Consider the following 14,488-nt stretch of genomic DNA (forward strand, 5'->3'; position numbering starts at 1 on the left):
CGAGTTTTCCACAAGCTCTGCGTCGCCATCCTGCTTTGTGCTCTATAGTTTGCCCAGCAACATATGTAAAGGTAGTATCTACGCTCTATAAACTGATAAGGGAGGGTGATGCGAGAGCTCTCAGTCAAAACCAATTGGGAGGCTGCTCTTGGGAAGGTTCTGGGGGAGGGGCAATGGAAGCATATTTGCACACAAACGCGACATATCTCGTTGAACTCCCGGTATAGTCTCATCCATTACAAGTACATACACCAGGCCTCCCACACTCTGCTCACTCTTAGTAAATGCTTTCCGGAGCATTCCTCGGCATATAAACGATGTGGGTCGGAGAGGGCAGGCTTCTATCAAGTGTGTTGGAGCTGCCCAAGACTTAGGACTTTCTGGGGGAATATTGAAGAGGCCATGTCGCTGATGTTGCCATCGATGTATGAATATTCTCCTGAAATGTGGCTTTTGGCATTGATTGAAGGGGGTACTCGTACTAGAAAAAGACTGTTGGGTATGGCATCTGTGATGGCTAGATATCTTGTGGCTAGAGCATGGGGAAGGTGTCTCCCCCCCGCCCCCCCCACCTTCGCTAAATGGCTGGACTGTATGGACTTATGTGAACGACGGGAAACCATGTACGCTTTTACACTTCCAGGTGTAAGTCGGCCGTTGGATTACTGGACCCCCTATAGACAATATCAAATGGATACGGCTCTAACGGTTTGCTCCCCTGATTCTGCTCCAGACGGCTGAGAGGGTGGCGGAATATATAAGCAATTGGGGAATGTCCGGTGTATTTGATGGCCAACATAAGACAGTGTAAAGTTGGCTTAAGGTGGTATTAAAATGGACACTGAATGGGTTATGCTCTGGGATGGCATGGTTGTGAGTCTGCAGTTGGGGGTTTGGGTGGGGGGAGGTAGGGGATTGGTTATTTTGTGTTTGGTATTTTGAATGAATAATAAAAGTTTGAAGAAAAAAAAGAATGAGTCCATGATTAAATGCGTTTTTCTACTTCTTCCTCAAAACGTGCATTTTAATGACCCGCTGCCATCCACTCCCTTCTCTGTGACTGGGCGAGTATGTGGTTAAATCCGTCTGTTATGAATACACTTGCAATTGAAAATGTATTTATAAGAAAAGAGAATGTGGGAGAACACTAGATGAAATTATAATAAATTGAAGCGTGTAGAAGACTATTGAACAAAATAAAATGCCAAGTATGGGGTGACCATGAAGGAAACCTTTAAAGGGCCATCTGTTTCTTTTGGTAGAATTTGCAGGCAAATATCTTCCCAAAGCCCTTTAAGTAGTTGCATCCAACTTGACATCTGTTTACACCGAAAATGACAATCATCCCAACCAATTGGCAATCTACCCACCCACCTCTAGCCTCCTAAAATGTTGTACCCTTTTTGTGCCTCTAGGGTGGGCTGCAGTTCCACTACCTATTACATTTGTACCTCCTGAATCTGACCACACCAAACCAAGACCATATTTAAGGTTCTCTGTGATCAAGCTCGCTTTCGTTAAAAAAAAATAATCTACTAGTTCTAATTATCATGTAGAGAACTCTGTTGTAGATGTTAACTTTCATGAATCTGTATGCTTCTTGTAAGAATTATTTCCTCCAAGTATGCGTTTTGATACTAGTTACTAAACGTGTGCAGACTTGTGTTGATCCGGTATTATTTTCATTGGTTCAATCTGTATATTGGTTTTATGCTGCCCTGTATGCCCTTTAATTGGCCTTTTTCTCCCCAACATTGCTATGTCCCCGTTTCCCCTCGATGTGGATGTGTGTGAAAGCCTTCGATCTCGCTGCTGTGGGTTGTACATGACATGCCTATGTTCACGTTCTGTAAAGCTTCACGTTAGTTAATGTGCCTGCTCTTATTAGAGCACCTTTAGTTTTCCTTTATGAACAAATCAAGGGTTTACAGCGGCTACTGCTACGTGGCTGGTAGCTCTCAAGCGAAACCAGTAAACAAAGCTGGCAGCAAATGCACTGCTAATGGGTGAGGTTCACCCTTTTTAGGAAAAAAGCCATGCAGTTAAGAATTGGTCAAGCTAACGTACTTTTGGTGGACGTTTGGTGGCAACGGGGGGCTTTATTAATGTGCAAGTCTCGTCAAATCTGCTTTCTATAAGCCTTGCTTGCTATAGAATAAATCTCTGTATTTAGTACCATCATTTTAACGTTGGTCTTCTTTTCTTTTTGCAGAGGAAGTGGACTACAGTAATTTTGGGACAAATACCCTGACCAGGAGGAAGAAGGCACTGGTAACTCTGCGCAATGACAACCTACGCAGGCGGCCTCACATCAACATCAGTATGCCTCATGACTTCAGACCCGTGTCTTCCATCATTGACGTCGACATCCTACCCGAGACGCACCGCAGAGTGCGCCTCTACAGGCACGGCTGTGAGAAGCCGCTGGGGTTCTACATCCGGGACGGAACCAGCGTCCGGGTGACTCCGCAGGGGCTGGAGAAAGTGCCAGGCATTTTCATTTCTCGCATGGTTCCCGGGGGCCTGGCGGAGAGCACGGGTCTTCTGGCTGTCAACGATGAGGTGTTGGAAGTAAATGGCATAGAAGTGGCCGGGAAAACCCTCGACCAGGTGACGGACATGATGATTGCCAACAGTCACAACCTCATAATAACAGTCAAGCCAGCAAACCAAAGAAACAATATAATCCGAAGCAGTAGGATGTCCGGCAGCTCTGGGCAGTCTACGGACAGCACCGCCAGCCATCACAGCTTGCCGTCGTCACATGCTCTGCAGAACTTCCACCCGGATGAGATGGAGAGTGACGAAGAAGCGGACATTGTCATTGAGGGTTGCCTAGAGCCGTTGCACATTCCAAAATCACACAGCCTTCCTTCCAACAGCCTTACGCGGCTCAACGGCAGCAACCTCAGCCACAGGCTACAGAGAGAACTGGCGCGCAACCTTTCGGGACGAGAAAGCAATGGTAGTATCCACAAAATACTAAACTCGTTAAAATCTGACCCACGACACAGCCTGGTTATCCCCAGAGGAGGCGTAGAGGAGGATGGGACGGTGATAACCCTATAGTGTGTGCTGAAACTGGGTGCCATTACAATCCTGATACTTTTATGAACACAAAGACGCAAATGGATTCTCGGCAATTGTTTGTGGGTCGAACTCGTCTTGGTTCCCGGGGTGCGCCCAGTTCTGCATTGGACTTCAACCAGCCGAGATGGGAAAGTTATGCAAAACATGCGATGGTTTCAATAGCAGTACGAGAACCCATGCTTTAAAAGAACTGACAATGGAAGTGTTCCTTTTTATTTGTGCATTTTTTTTTTTAAATCTCATTCCTAAAAATCACTAAATTGTGGGTTTTGATGCGGTGCGTCACCCACCTAAGGTGCATTGTAATGAAAATAATTCACTCCTACACTATTGTTAGAAAATGGATTTACTGTTACGTGTGGCCCAGGCCATTATTGTAGTGACCCATTCTATGTTTGTCATGGCTTCGTTTTTGTCACCATGCATTCCAAACTGGTGGTATTCGTGGCCAAAGAAAAAGCAAGGGAGGCGACAATTGTTTGACCTGCCGTCTCCTCTCTCTCCTCCCGCCCCCCACAATAAAAAAAATAGAGGCAGTCATGTGGTTCTAATACCAGCTTGGCATCTCAATTAACTTGGTAACAAGAGACGAGTTTATCCCAGGGAAAGACTGTCCTTTTATAGTTATCCAAGCTTGGACCTCATCACTCACCATGGTTTTTTTTTTCATGACATTAACGCGTTCAGTATGTTTACACAGTTTTTGAAAGTTGTTTGTCTCATTCAGACCAATTTAATTTGAAGCAAAACATGTCTATGGAAAAGAATTACCCTGCTTTTGCCATACAAACTATGACCAAATTAACTGTGTTAAATATGTCGTCTTCGAAAGAAAGCGAGCCAGGAGCGTATGGAGAGACACTGGTTGATATTTCTTTAGGTTTGGCGCCACTTGCTGGTCCGCTGCATTTCTGCATGCGAACTTTCACACAAGGCAGGGTCAGGCAGTTTTCCCCACCTCCAATCCTCGTGTTACTCTCCAACAATGGTATTGCGTTGACTGGCGCTGCACCTCCTTACACACCACGTGGTTCACTTACAAGCCCCGTTCTGCATAATTATTAGAATCCTAGTTGAAAATGTCCATTCGGAAAAGAGGATCACTTGTCTTTATCACTACTAAACCCGGTACCCCTAAGTAAAATAAGGTATTTTTTATAAGTGAATATTTATGGGGCAGTTATTATTACTGTCTAATTGTATTACTACATGTGTTTTTATGTTTGTGTACAGTTTCTTGAACAAAAATGTGAGTTAAAATAGATTGTAAGGAACTGAAATGTTGTTGTAAGACAGCGTGTGCTGTAAACCACTTGGTGGATGTGGGCTTTGGTCGTTTTTTTCTGTTTTGAAGGGTAGCTTTCTGGAAGATGTGCAGCAAAGTCTTGAAGTATTACGCCCAATGAATGCCCTGCATGCGTGATCGCAAGCCTTCGCGTGCCAGTGTATCCTCTCCGCTTGTTAACACAGTGCCTTGAATATTGTTCAGATCAACGATTTGGATTGCTTTCATCCTCCCTTCAGTGTTCTTCCTCACCTGGACTATCTACTGGAAAAAAAACGTTGGTTTTAAGAAGTACCAGAAGTTTACGTTTGTCATCCTAATTTGCATAATTAGCCTAGATTTAATAGGAACAAGGATGCAATAGTATTGTTTTTATAAGGTTTTTCACTCCACTTTTCATGTTTTTATTTTTTACTGTTTTGTATTAAAACTTTTTTGTATGTGGCAGAAAGTAATTTTTTGTTAAAAAAAATAATAATTTGGACTGTTACGCAGCTCCTCAAATGAACCATTCCAAATGTGTGCCCTAGAGTTCCATTATTTCTTTATTGTATATTGCTGTTTTTAGGAGCACACGTGATAAATAAAGAATTAATACATTAAGCCTTTTTCTTGTTACAAGGACATTTAGATGATTCCATAGTATGTCATTTTGTTTGTTGAGTCGAAAGTTTTCACACCATTTTAATGCATCTGTTGTGCAGATGAATTCTCATGTAAACACAATTGAGCACAGGATACCCCGCCCTTCCACACAATATGGTTAGGTACCAACCTACAACCAGACCGGAGTATACATTTCCCCTTCATTTAGTTTATAATCAGTGAAAATCATTACAACAAAATGTATTCACACTTTATATCACAAATGTTAACCTGTCTAAACACAGGATAGTTAATAATACAACACGTATTATGGGTGTTATTCTCAAAAAATATGTACAAAGATATCAGTGATGTTGGTGACCAACGTAGTGTACTCAATCACACTGTTACTAACACTGAAATCGTTGTACATATGACAGATTTTTAGAATAACACCCATAATAACTACCCTGTGTTTTTAGACATGTTAACATTTGTGATATTGTAGGTTGGTACCTAACCATATTGTGTGATGTATCCTGCGCTCAATGGTGTTGACGTGAGAATGTATCGGTCCCTCTTGAGTCAGCCCTCCCCTTCCTGTAACAAAAGAGGACTCTACCCAATACTTTTTCTTGACGTCTTGTGCAGATTTACAGGTTCTGGGAGATTTTAAATGGGGGTAGCAAGCATGATAGACTTGTGTTCAATGCTTACACACTTATGACAAGTCGTACATTCTTGTGGAAACTTCCTACATAGTGAATTTAAGTATGTTTACAGGTTATTGTATAGCAAGCAATTGATGCTATTTCAGAGTGGTGTAACAGAAAAGTAGGTGGTTGGCTTTCAAGAGAAATCTACGAAGTTGAGTGTGGAAAGCAGCATGCTTCAACAGTTTGACATAAAATTAGGACGCACAGCAATAAAGGCTCAGACCGGAGCATGCAGTTATTGCTGTCTTCCACAGTGTCTGCAGGCAATCGCTCCTGGACCCTGTGCCAATTTCTCCAGCATGGGATCCTTTATGGATTCACATGTGTTTGAATATTCTCCGTCGTCCGGTTGGGACTCCTCCGTAATGGAAAAAGCAGTGCACCTTTAGATTTCTAAACTGCTTGTCACTTTAGTGCGCCGAGTAATTTTGGGTCATAATGCCCACAGCCAATTAGATCCCCTTAGCTCCACCCCTGGGGGCCATCACATTTTTTATTATTTATTTTTTATTGCATGTTAAGTTTTTGGAGATCTCTCCTCTACATATTCGATTGTCTATTTTTTCTTCTCCAGCATGGGGTCTGGCATGGATTTACATGCTCATGAATATTCCCCCGCTGTCAGGCTGGGAATCCTCAGTAAAAGAAAAGTTTAACTTTCACTTAAACTGTATTTCAAATGGATTGTGTCCTCCAAAGTATTCCTCATCTTTGATGTACGCAGCTTCAGCTGCTTTCAATTAATTTTTGGCAGAGGGCTCTGTGCGTCGATGCAGTTGACTCAATGTCCCTCGAGGGCGTCCGTTTCGGATGTCATCAAAGGCATATATAGCATACGCAGTACCCGTTGGCTTCAGTTCCGATTTTTTTGAGTAAGCCTACACTTCAACTATGGCATCCTTCAGTATTTACTTTGTGAAGTATACGAAAATGTCTTCACCTTTGACACTGTCTACCCCGAAGACCGGGTTCAAGAAGTGGCACGACTGTGGTTCCAAGATGTCGCTAACTGATCTGCATAGAGTATGCTTGTGGTGTCTTGGTTTGGAGCACAAGACCTCGGCCTGCTCGATAATGTCAATCGATGACTGGAAAAGCTCTGTAGGAGCGTAAGGTGAAATTGGCAGTAGGTAGAAACCCTAAGAAATCCCCATCGACTACTCTGCGAAGAATCTCTCTAATGATGCGAGAGGCAATGCTCCTTGATGAAAGAAGGCAAAAAGGTCCAGGTCAAGAAGTGGCTACCACCACTAGTTGTGGAACTCGAAGAGGTACCATAAGACGCCCACTTCAATGTCCACTTTTGAGAGAGCTATATCCTGTCCCACGAAGGCCTCCACTACTGCCGAATGGGAAGCATTCAGGTTAGAAAGGCTCAACTTTTGAAAAACAAAAACCCTCGACAAGCCATGCTCCTACTCCACCTTCTAAAGCAGGGAAGGGAAGGGCTCGAGCCAAATCCTGCATGCACTCGAGCCCAGGACGAAAGCCAGATCCATATCAAGAGCCGTCAATGCCTTGACACGAGAAATCAAAGGATCCTTCGAGTCACAAGTCAAAAATTAAGTTGAGGGCGTCTGCACACTCGACACCAGCTGCGCCAGCCGGCCCATGGACACCAATGTCATTGAAACCTTCAGTACCATCTAAGTCCAACGTCTTCATTGAAGACCTCAACGACCCCTCGAGCGTCGAGGTCAACATTTTTGAAACCTTAGATGCCCTTACCAATGAGAACTTTCACTCCTTTACCAAGAAAGGATTACTTTAGGTCACTAACCCCTATGAGGGCAATGAGCCATCTGATAATGATGCATCATTTGGGTTGCAGTATGGTGCACCAAATGTCCCTGATAGTTTTATATCGGAGGAATCCAGGCTAAAGGACCTTTATGAAAATTTGCAAACAGCCAATGGTATGGACAATTCACCAGAATTAGAATTTGGTAAGCCTGAGTCTGATAAACATGCAGATGCCTCATACAGGCAGTTGATGTCGAAGGTTGTAAATTACATGGGATAGAGGAGACCTACCCTCCTCTTCGAGCAGGATGATCTAACGGACATCATTGATAAAGGTCCACAAAAGGGTCCCATTTTACCTTTTCACATTGCTCTTCAGAAAAGGGTGAGTGCCAATTGGAGAAGCTGGAGTCAAGTCCAGCAGTAAACAAGAACTTGTGGAGAAAATACTGCACATCTAGTAGTGACCCCAACTAGTTGTCAAAACACTCCACCCCAGAAAGTCTGGTGGTGCAGGCAACAACTGCAACCTCAAAACAAGCAGCTTATCCAACCATCCAACCGGATAGGGATAACAAAAGGGTAGATGCATGGGCAAGGAAAGTATTTTCTGCGCAGAGCATGGCTCTTAAGTCAGCCAACTCCATATGTGCCTTAGTAAAGTTTTCATACTCTATGGGACTGCATGTCTATTGCGGCTGAGCATATTCCCAAAGGGGAGTAAAGAGATGGTTTCTTGGCCATTGTTGGGGACGGCAAGGAAGCCATGTGTTCATCGCTTCAGTCCAGTCTGGATTCTGCTGACCGCATCAGCAGAGCCATGGCAGCAAGCACCGTAATTCGCAGATTTGCGTGGTTAAGAAAATCTGGATTTGCCCCCAGACATGCAGTCTAGAGACTCTAACATGCCTTTTGACTGGTCTTTTTGGTAGCAAGGCTGACAAAAGCCTTGAGAAAGCTGCAGACCTCGAAGGCGGCAGCCAAATCTTTGGGTGCCGCTATTAGGTAGCCTCTGCCTTTTCGCCTTAGTGGCCCTTTTTGGAGGGGTAGATCCTTTCGCTACTACTTAGCTGGAAGAGCAAGAGGAATGGATGGTCAAAGAGGCCAAAGATTCCCTCGTGGTGGACAAGGGTGAGGTGCAAACCCCGATCAAGCAGGGGAATATTTACCAACAGGCACTGCTTCAGCTGCCTCAAAACCTCTGAGGTCTTGGGTCACGACACCCCAGTGGAAGGCAGACCGTCTCAGCATCTCAAAGAATGGCGAGACATTACTTCGGACGCTTGGGCATTATAAACCATAGCCCATGGTTACTGCCTTCCCTCTATTCAAAGACCTCAAACATCCACCGGGGAGCAATTCTTTGAAAGATCCTGATCCGCTCGGTGTGCAGGAAATTTTGACCCTGCTAGAGGAAGGTGCTATAGAGCCGGTACCTCTACAGAGGAACAAAGGATGGCTTTCTTCCATATTTCCTAATCACCAAGAAGGACAGAGGACTAAAAGTATCTCCGGAAGGACAAGTTCAAGATGGTCACACTTTCTCAGATAATTCAGGCCTTCCAACTCCAGGATTGAATGGTGTCATTGGCCCTTCAGGACGCTTATTTTAATGTGCCAATCCATCTCAAGCACAGGCAGTAGCTGAGGTTCACAGTTGGAGCTTCTCATTATCCGTTTCAAGTTCTGCCATTCGGGCTGACTCCTCCGCCCAAGGATTTTCACCAAACGGATGGTGGCAGTGAGTCTCATGAGAGGGGTGGGGGGAGGTGGAGGTGGAGGGAATTCACGTCTACCCCTACCTGGATGATTGGCTGATCAGGGCACATTCTCTTGAACAAGTCCTGATCATCTCACTTCACCTGCCACTCTATTCACAGACTGGGCTTTTGCCTCAATTACAAGAAGTCCCATATGACACCATCTCAAAAGCTCCAGTTCATTGGGGCCGTACTGACTCAGGCTTACCTTGGGAAAGAGCGCTCCACCCAAGGAAAGGGCTCAAGACATTCTGCAGATTGTCTCTGCCCAGCATCTCCCGGGCCTTCGACTTTTTGAGGTTGCTCGGCCTGAGAATGAGATCGCTTCAATGGGCTCTCGGGACAAAATGGTCTCAATTATACCTCATTCAGGTTCCCAGCAGGGTTGCACAGCATCTCCTGTGGTGGGCCTGCAAGGACATTATGAAGGGAGAACCTTTTTGGCAACCATGGCTGGAGAGAAGTGACGCCACGCCAACAATCTGACAATCTGCGGCGTTGGTCTCCATCAGAGTCCAAACTACGTCCAGACTTGCGCTGAAGGCTTTTCTGCCCTCTGTTCGGGGAAAGAATGGCCTGATGATGACGGACATCACAGTGGCCATATACTACCTCAACAAGGGAGTGGTTGTAGGGTCACTACCACTGTGCGGAGAGGCAATGCAGCTCTGGTACTAGGCAATTCAAGACTGAATCTCCTGTCGGCCGTTCACCTATCCGGAGAGAACACAGCAGCGGACGCTCTGAACAGGCAGAGCAGTCTCCCATGAGTGGGAACTAGCTCAGGAAGTTTAAGAGATCTTCACCCTTTGGGGAACCCTTCAAGTGAATCTGTTCATGACGAGTGTCAACAGGAAGTGGCAACTGTACTGCTCCAGGGAATTACCCTCGAGGAGCTCTGGGAGACGCATTTGTGATTGGCTGGGAGTTTCCACTCTGTTCCTCCAGTCCCTGTCATTCCTCGCGTGATCAGGAGGTTTAGAAATCTTGGGAAACGCATGATCCTAATTGCCCGGATTGGGCCAGTAGAACATTGGACCCGGACCTTCTGGACATGTCTATCTTCCCTCAATAAATCTTCCACAGAGAGGACCTTCACTTGCGAGAGGAGGGTTGGGTTCTCCATCCAGAGGTCAAGACACTATGGTTTCTGAGAGGCTGCGGTATAAGGATTGGGACATTTCGGGTAGTTATATTATATTGTTAATTTATAACGCCTGTTTAATACCAGTGAGTGGTTTTAGGTGCAGGATCTGGATTCGAACCAGTGTTGCAAAGCGTTCTCTTGCTTCCAAGACAAACACATTGCCCCCAAGCTATCCTTCCTAACCCAATGATGTAATGGAGATTTTGCTTTCGGCCAGAAGGCCAGCAACAAAGTCTTTGTATCACTGCCTTTGGAACAAATTCTGCAGCTGGTGCAGGGTGAAAAATGTAGACCCTTTATTATGCAAAACACCAGAGGTGTTATCTTTTCTACTGTACCTAGCCAATCTGGGGCTCCAGGTTGGAACAATTAAAGGCTATTTGGCAGAGCTATCCATCTTTAAGCGGTTGTCTAAAGAAACTTCATATTTTAAGATACCACTGGTAATAACAATTTCTGGAGGCTCTTCAATGTGTTCCCTCCATCTCCTTTTCAGGTTCCAGTTTGGGACCTTAATCTGGTGTTCAAATTTCTTGTGTACGCCATTTGAACCATTTGAACTACATTAATGTCCATTATGGTTACTAACGCTCAAGACCATTTTGTTGGTAGCACGAACTTCAGCCCATAGTGAGTTGCAGGCACTATCTAAACCACCCTTCACAGTATTCCACAAGGACAAAGTCGTCCTGAGGGTTAACCCTTCATTTTTGCCTAAGATAATTTCTGATTTTCATGTAGGGCAAAAGTTTGTGTTACCCACTTTCTATCCTCCACCTCATGCAGGCAAGGAGGAAGAGAGGTTGCACAGATTAGATCCACATAGAGCTCTAAGCTTCTACATTTCTAGATTGTCCAAACTTCGTCTGGATGATCAACATTTTATAGGTTATACAGGTCACAAACTGGGTAAGGCTGTAACAAAGCAGACCTGATCAAGATGGATCATTCTAGCAATTTCAGAATGCTACAGGCTGGCAGGCAAAGATCCTCCAGAAGGCTTGCGGGCCCATTCCACCAGGGGCAAGGCTACCTTTTTCGGCTCTGCCAATAGGTGTTCAGATTAAAAACATTTGTGAGGCAGCTACGTGGTCTGCAATACACACTTTAACGAAGCATTATGCCTTGATTCGTTCCCAAGTCAGGATGGAAGCTTTGGAAAAGCTGTCCTTCATTCTGTTCATTGAGGATTTTTACTCCCTCCACCAAAACAAACAGTGCTTTGGGAGTCTATCAAAGATGAGGAATACGTGGTTGGACACAATCCATTCAAAGAACAAGTTACTTAGCCTGGATGTTCCTCCCACGTATTCCCAGCCTACCCCCACAGTAGAATTTCCCATGCTGTTAGTACGGTCAAACCCGTGTTGATGCGGGTAGTTCTACTGAAAGAAAAAAACAGAACTGAAGTCAACAGGCGCTACGCATACTATATATGCCTTTGATGAAATCATTCTCGAGACGGAGGCCCTCGAGGGCCATGGAGTTGACTGAAGACTCACAGCGCCCTCTGCTGAAATATTGTTTCCGAACAGCTGAAGCTGGATTTTGAATATCAAAGATGAGGAATATGTGGGAGAAACATCCAGTCGAAAGAACGTTACCAGGGGTAAGTAACGTGTTCTCCTCTAAACCAATCACTGTCCTGGGTCTTACTGCCCGCCCCCCCATCCAATGACAGTCCTCTCCCTAAGCCCTGCCTCTGGCAGCCATCTTCAGATTTTTACTGCACGCTTCATTGTTGGGAGTCCTCGAGTTGCTCTCTGAAACTATTTTGTACTTTTTTTGCAAGTTTTTTGCAGAAAAGTTCAATTTTTGTTCCATCTGAGCCCATGTGCTCCTATCTTCATCGGCCGGCAACAGGGATCTGTTGTCTGAAGTTGCGTGCCCCTCCAGGGCGATTGTTGGTCGAAGTTGCTGGAAAGCCAACTTGGCCCTACTTCGTGCCCTCTGACCATGACAGAGGAGGAAAACTGAGGGAAGGAGCCTTCTCCAGCATGGGGTCTGGCATGGATTCACATGCTCATGAATATTCCCCGTCGTCAGGCTGGGAATCCTCGGTAAAGAAAAAAATCAGTATCAGTTTCGTTTCTGAACTGTCTTTCTCCTAATAACCAATCTCTGGTCTGAGGGTCATACTGCCCCCAGCCAATGACTGCCCTCTCCCTAAACCCCTACCCTGGCAGCCATCCTCAGATTTTTACCGCATGTTCAAGTGTTGGGAGTCCTCGTGCTATAGCTCTTGAGCTTTTACTGGATGTTGCGATTTTTCAGAGTTTCATCTCATTTTTCGGTCAATCGAGCCTCAAGTTCTACCATTTCTACTTACGATCAACAGGGGACTAGTTTCGGAATTCTCTACGCCCCTCAAGGGCGAAGTCTTCGTCGAGTACGCTTCTTGGAGGATTCCAGAAGACCTTGAGGCCTACCCCATGGACATGTCCCAGGACAAGGGAAGCTCGATGCCCAGATCCAAGCTGTTCAGGAACTGCCCTGGATGCGGATTGCAGAATGTGTTCAAGGAGGACGGGCATTCTAGATGCCTCTACTGCCTTCACGAAGACAAAACGCACGTGGAGAAGGAATGCGTCTTGCAAGAACATGTCGGAGCGGACCATTAGGGATCGACGGATCCGCCTCACCAATTGGCTGGAAGGAAAGAGCCCAGTGGTAGGTGAGGAGAAGAGGAGGTCCGAGTGGTCTTCTAAGTCCTTTGAGGCCGCTCCAGCGACGGGGGCCCAACAGAAGGCTAAGCACTGCGAGTTTGCGGGCACCAGGGGCGGCGAATGGTCGGGCTCCTCAGCTGCCAGGCAGGGCGCACTTTCACTGACTCCATCAACCACGAGCCAACGCTCTGGCTTGGGGAAGAGAAAGTCTGAGATCCCGGGTAAGCTTCTGGAGAAGCCCCAGTCGATCCCGACGGAAACAGCCGAGGGGGAGCGAGACAGTGTCCCGCCCCCCCAAGGGGAAGGCCTCAAGCACGCCAAAGGTCGTGAAGGCCCTGATTCTATCGAGGGAGTTGTGACAGCCCTGGCGAAGCCTGTGGAGGCTACCCCAGTGGAGGCCACCTCGGGCCCCAGAGTTTCCCTGCCACGGCAGAGGGAATCCTCTTTGCAGTCCATCGATAAGACCTGGTGGAAAAAGGGGGGGCGGCGGCCATCACGGATACGGATACACCCCTGAGGAGGAGCTGGTTGAAGTCGTGTACGGCCTCAAGAGGTTTGAGGAGGTCCGGTTCCACGGGAGGAATCCCGGGGAGGCGGAGGAAGAGCGACAGTGGTGCCAACGAGGCTCCTGAGGAGGAGCAACCATCGCGCCCGTCGCAGCCAGTGCCCGACAACTCAGCGGCCATTTTGATGGCAATCCAAACCTTATGCACGGAGATGAGGACGTGGTTGCCTCTACCCCCAACGGACGACCCAGCAGAACCGGGCCTGTCGGAAAGCCCTCCAAACAAGCAGAGGAGAGTTAATTGCCCCCGCCTTTCCAGCCCTTACGGCGCGCTCAGCCTTCATCTCCTTCCCCTGATCCTAGGAATGACACGGGAACAGATGTGGCCACAACGGGGACGGATGATGAGTGGTGACGACAGGATGGGCCTTTGATCACCACCCCCTCCGCCCTGCCCGCCCGACGAAATTGGCTCCTTCCACGCCATGATTTCCAGGGCATCCGAGCTTTTCCAGCTATGCCCCGAAGAACAGAAGGAGGAAGACTTTCTCTAGCAACGGCTTGAGGCCAAGAGGAAGACTATCTCGCGGTGCCGTTGCTTGACGACATCTGGGACGAGGGACTTGCTCTCCTGAAGAACACGTCCACGACGCCTGCCAAGAGGGATCGGTATGAGAAGAAGTACCGGGCCCCCAATTCCGCCCCTTTGACCGCGGATTCGGTCGTCTTTGCGGCGACCAAGAAGAAGGCGCGGGGGCGACAGCTTCGACTTCAACCTCTCCACCTGACGGTGAGGGAAAGAGACTGGACGCCATGGGACGATGAGTCATCTCGTCCGCGGCGATGACAATTAAGGCGGCCAACGCCCTAGCGATTGTGGCCCACTACGACCGGGAGTTGTGGTACAAGATGGGGGGCCCCCCCATGCTGGACTTCCTACCGGACGACAAGAGGGCGGAGGCCCTGGGGATCCACAGGAAGGTGAGGTGGC

General features: G+C 46.9%; 1 protein-coding gene across 1 annotated transcript in view; it reads left to right on the top strand.

The window, feature by feature from the left end:
• Nucleotides 1–4,978, top strand: part of PARD6G (par-6 family cell polarity regulator gamma) — a 219,298-nt gene extending 214,320 nt beyond the window's left edge. Inside the window, exon 3 of the mRNA XM_069620570.1 lies at nt 2,213–4,978. Coding sequence (XP_069476671.1) covers nt 2,213–3,069 — 857 coding nt within the window. The 3' untranslated portion in view covers nt 3,070–4,978. The remainder of the gene's footprint in view (nt 1–2,212) is intronic.
• Nucleotides 4,979–14,488: the final 9,510 nt, after the last annotated feature.

This window comes from Ambystoma mexicanum, chromosome 5q (genome assembly GCF_040938575.1).
Source record: "Ambystoma mexicanum isolate Mex_15411 chromosome 5q, UKY_AmexF1_1, whole genome shotgun sequence".
In the NCBI taxonomy this organism is placed as follows: domain Eukaryota; kingdom Metazoa; phylum Chordata; class Amphibia; order Caudata; family Ambystomatidae; genus Ambystoma; species Ambystoma mexicanum.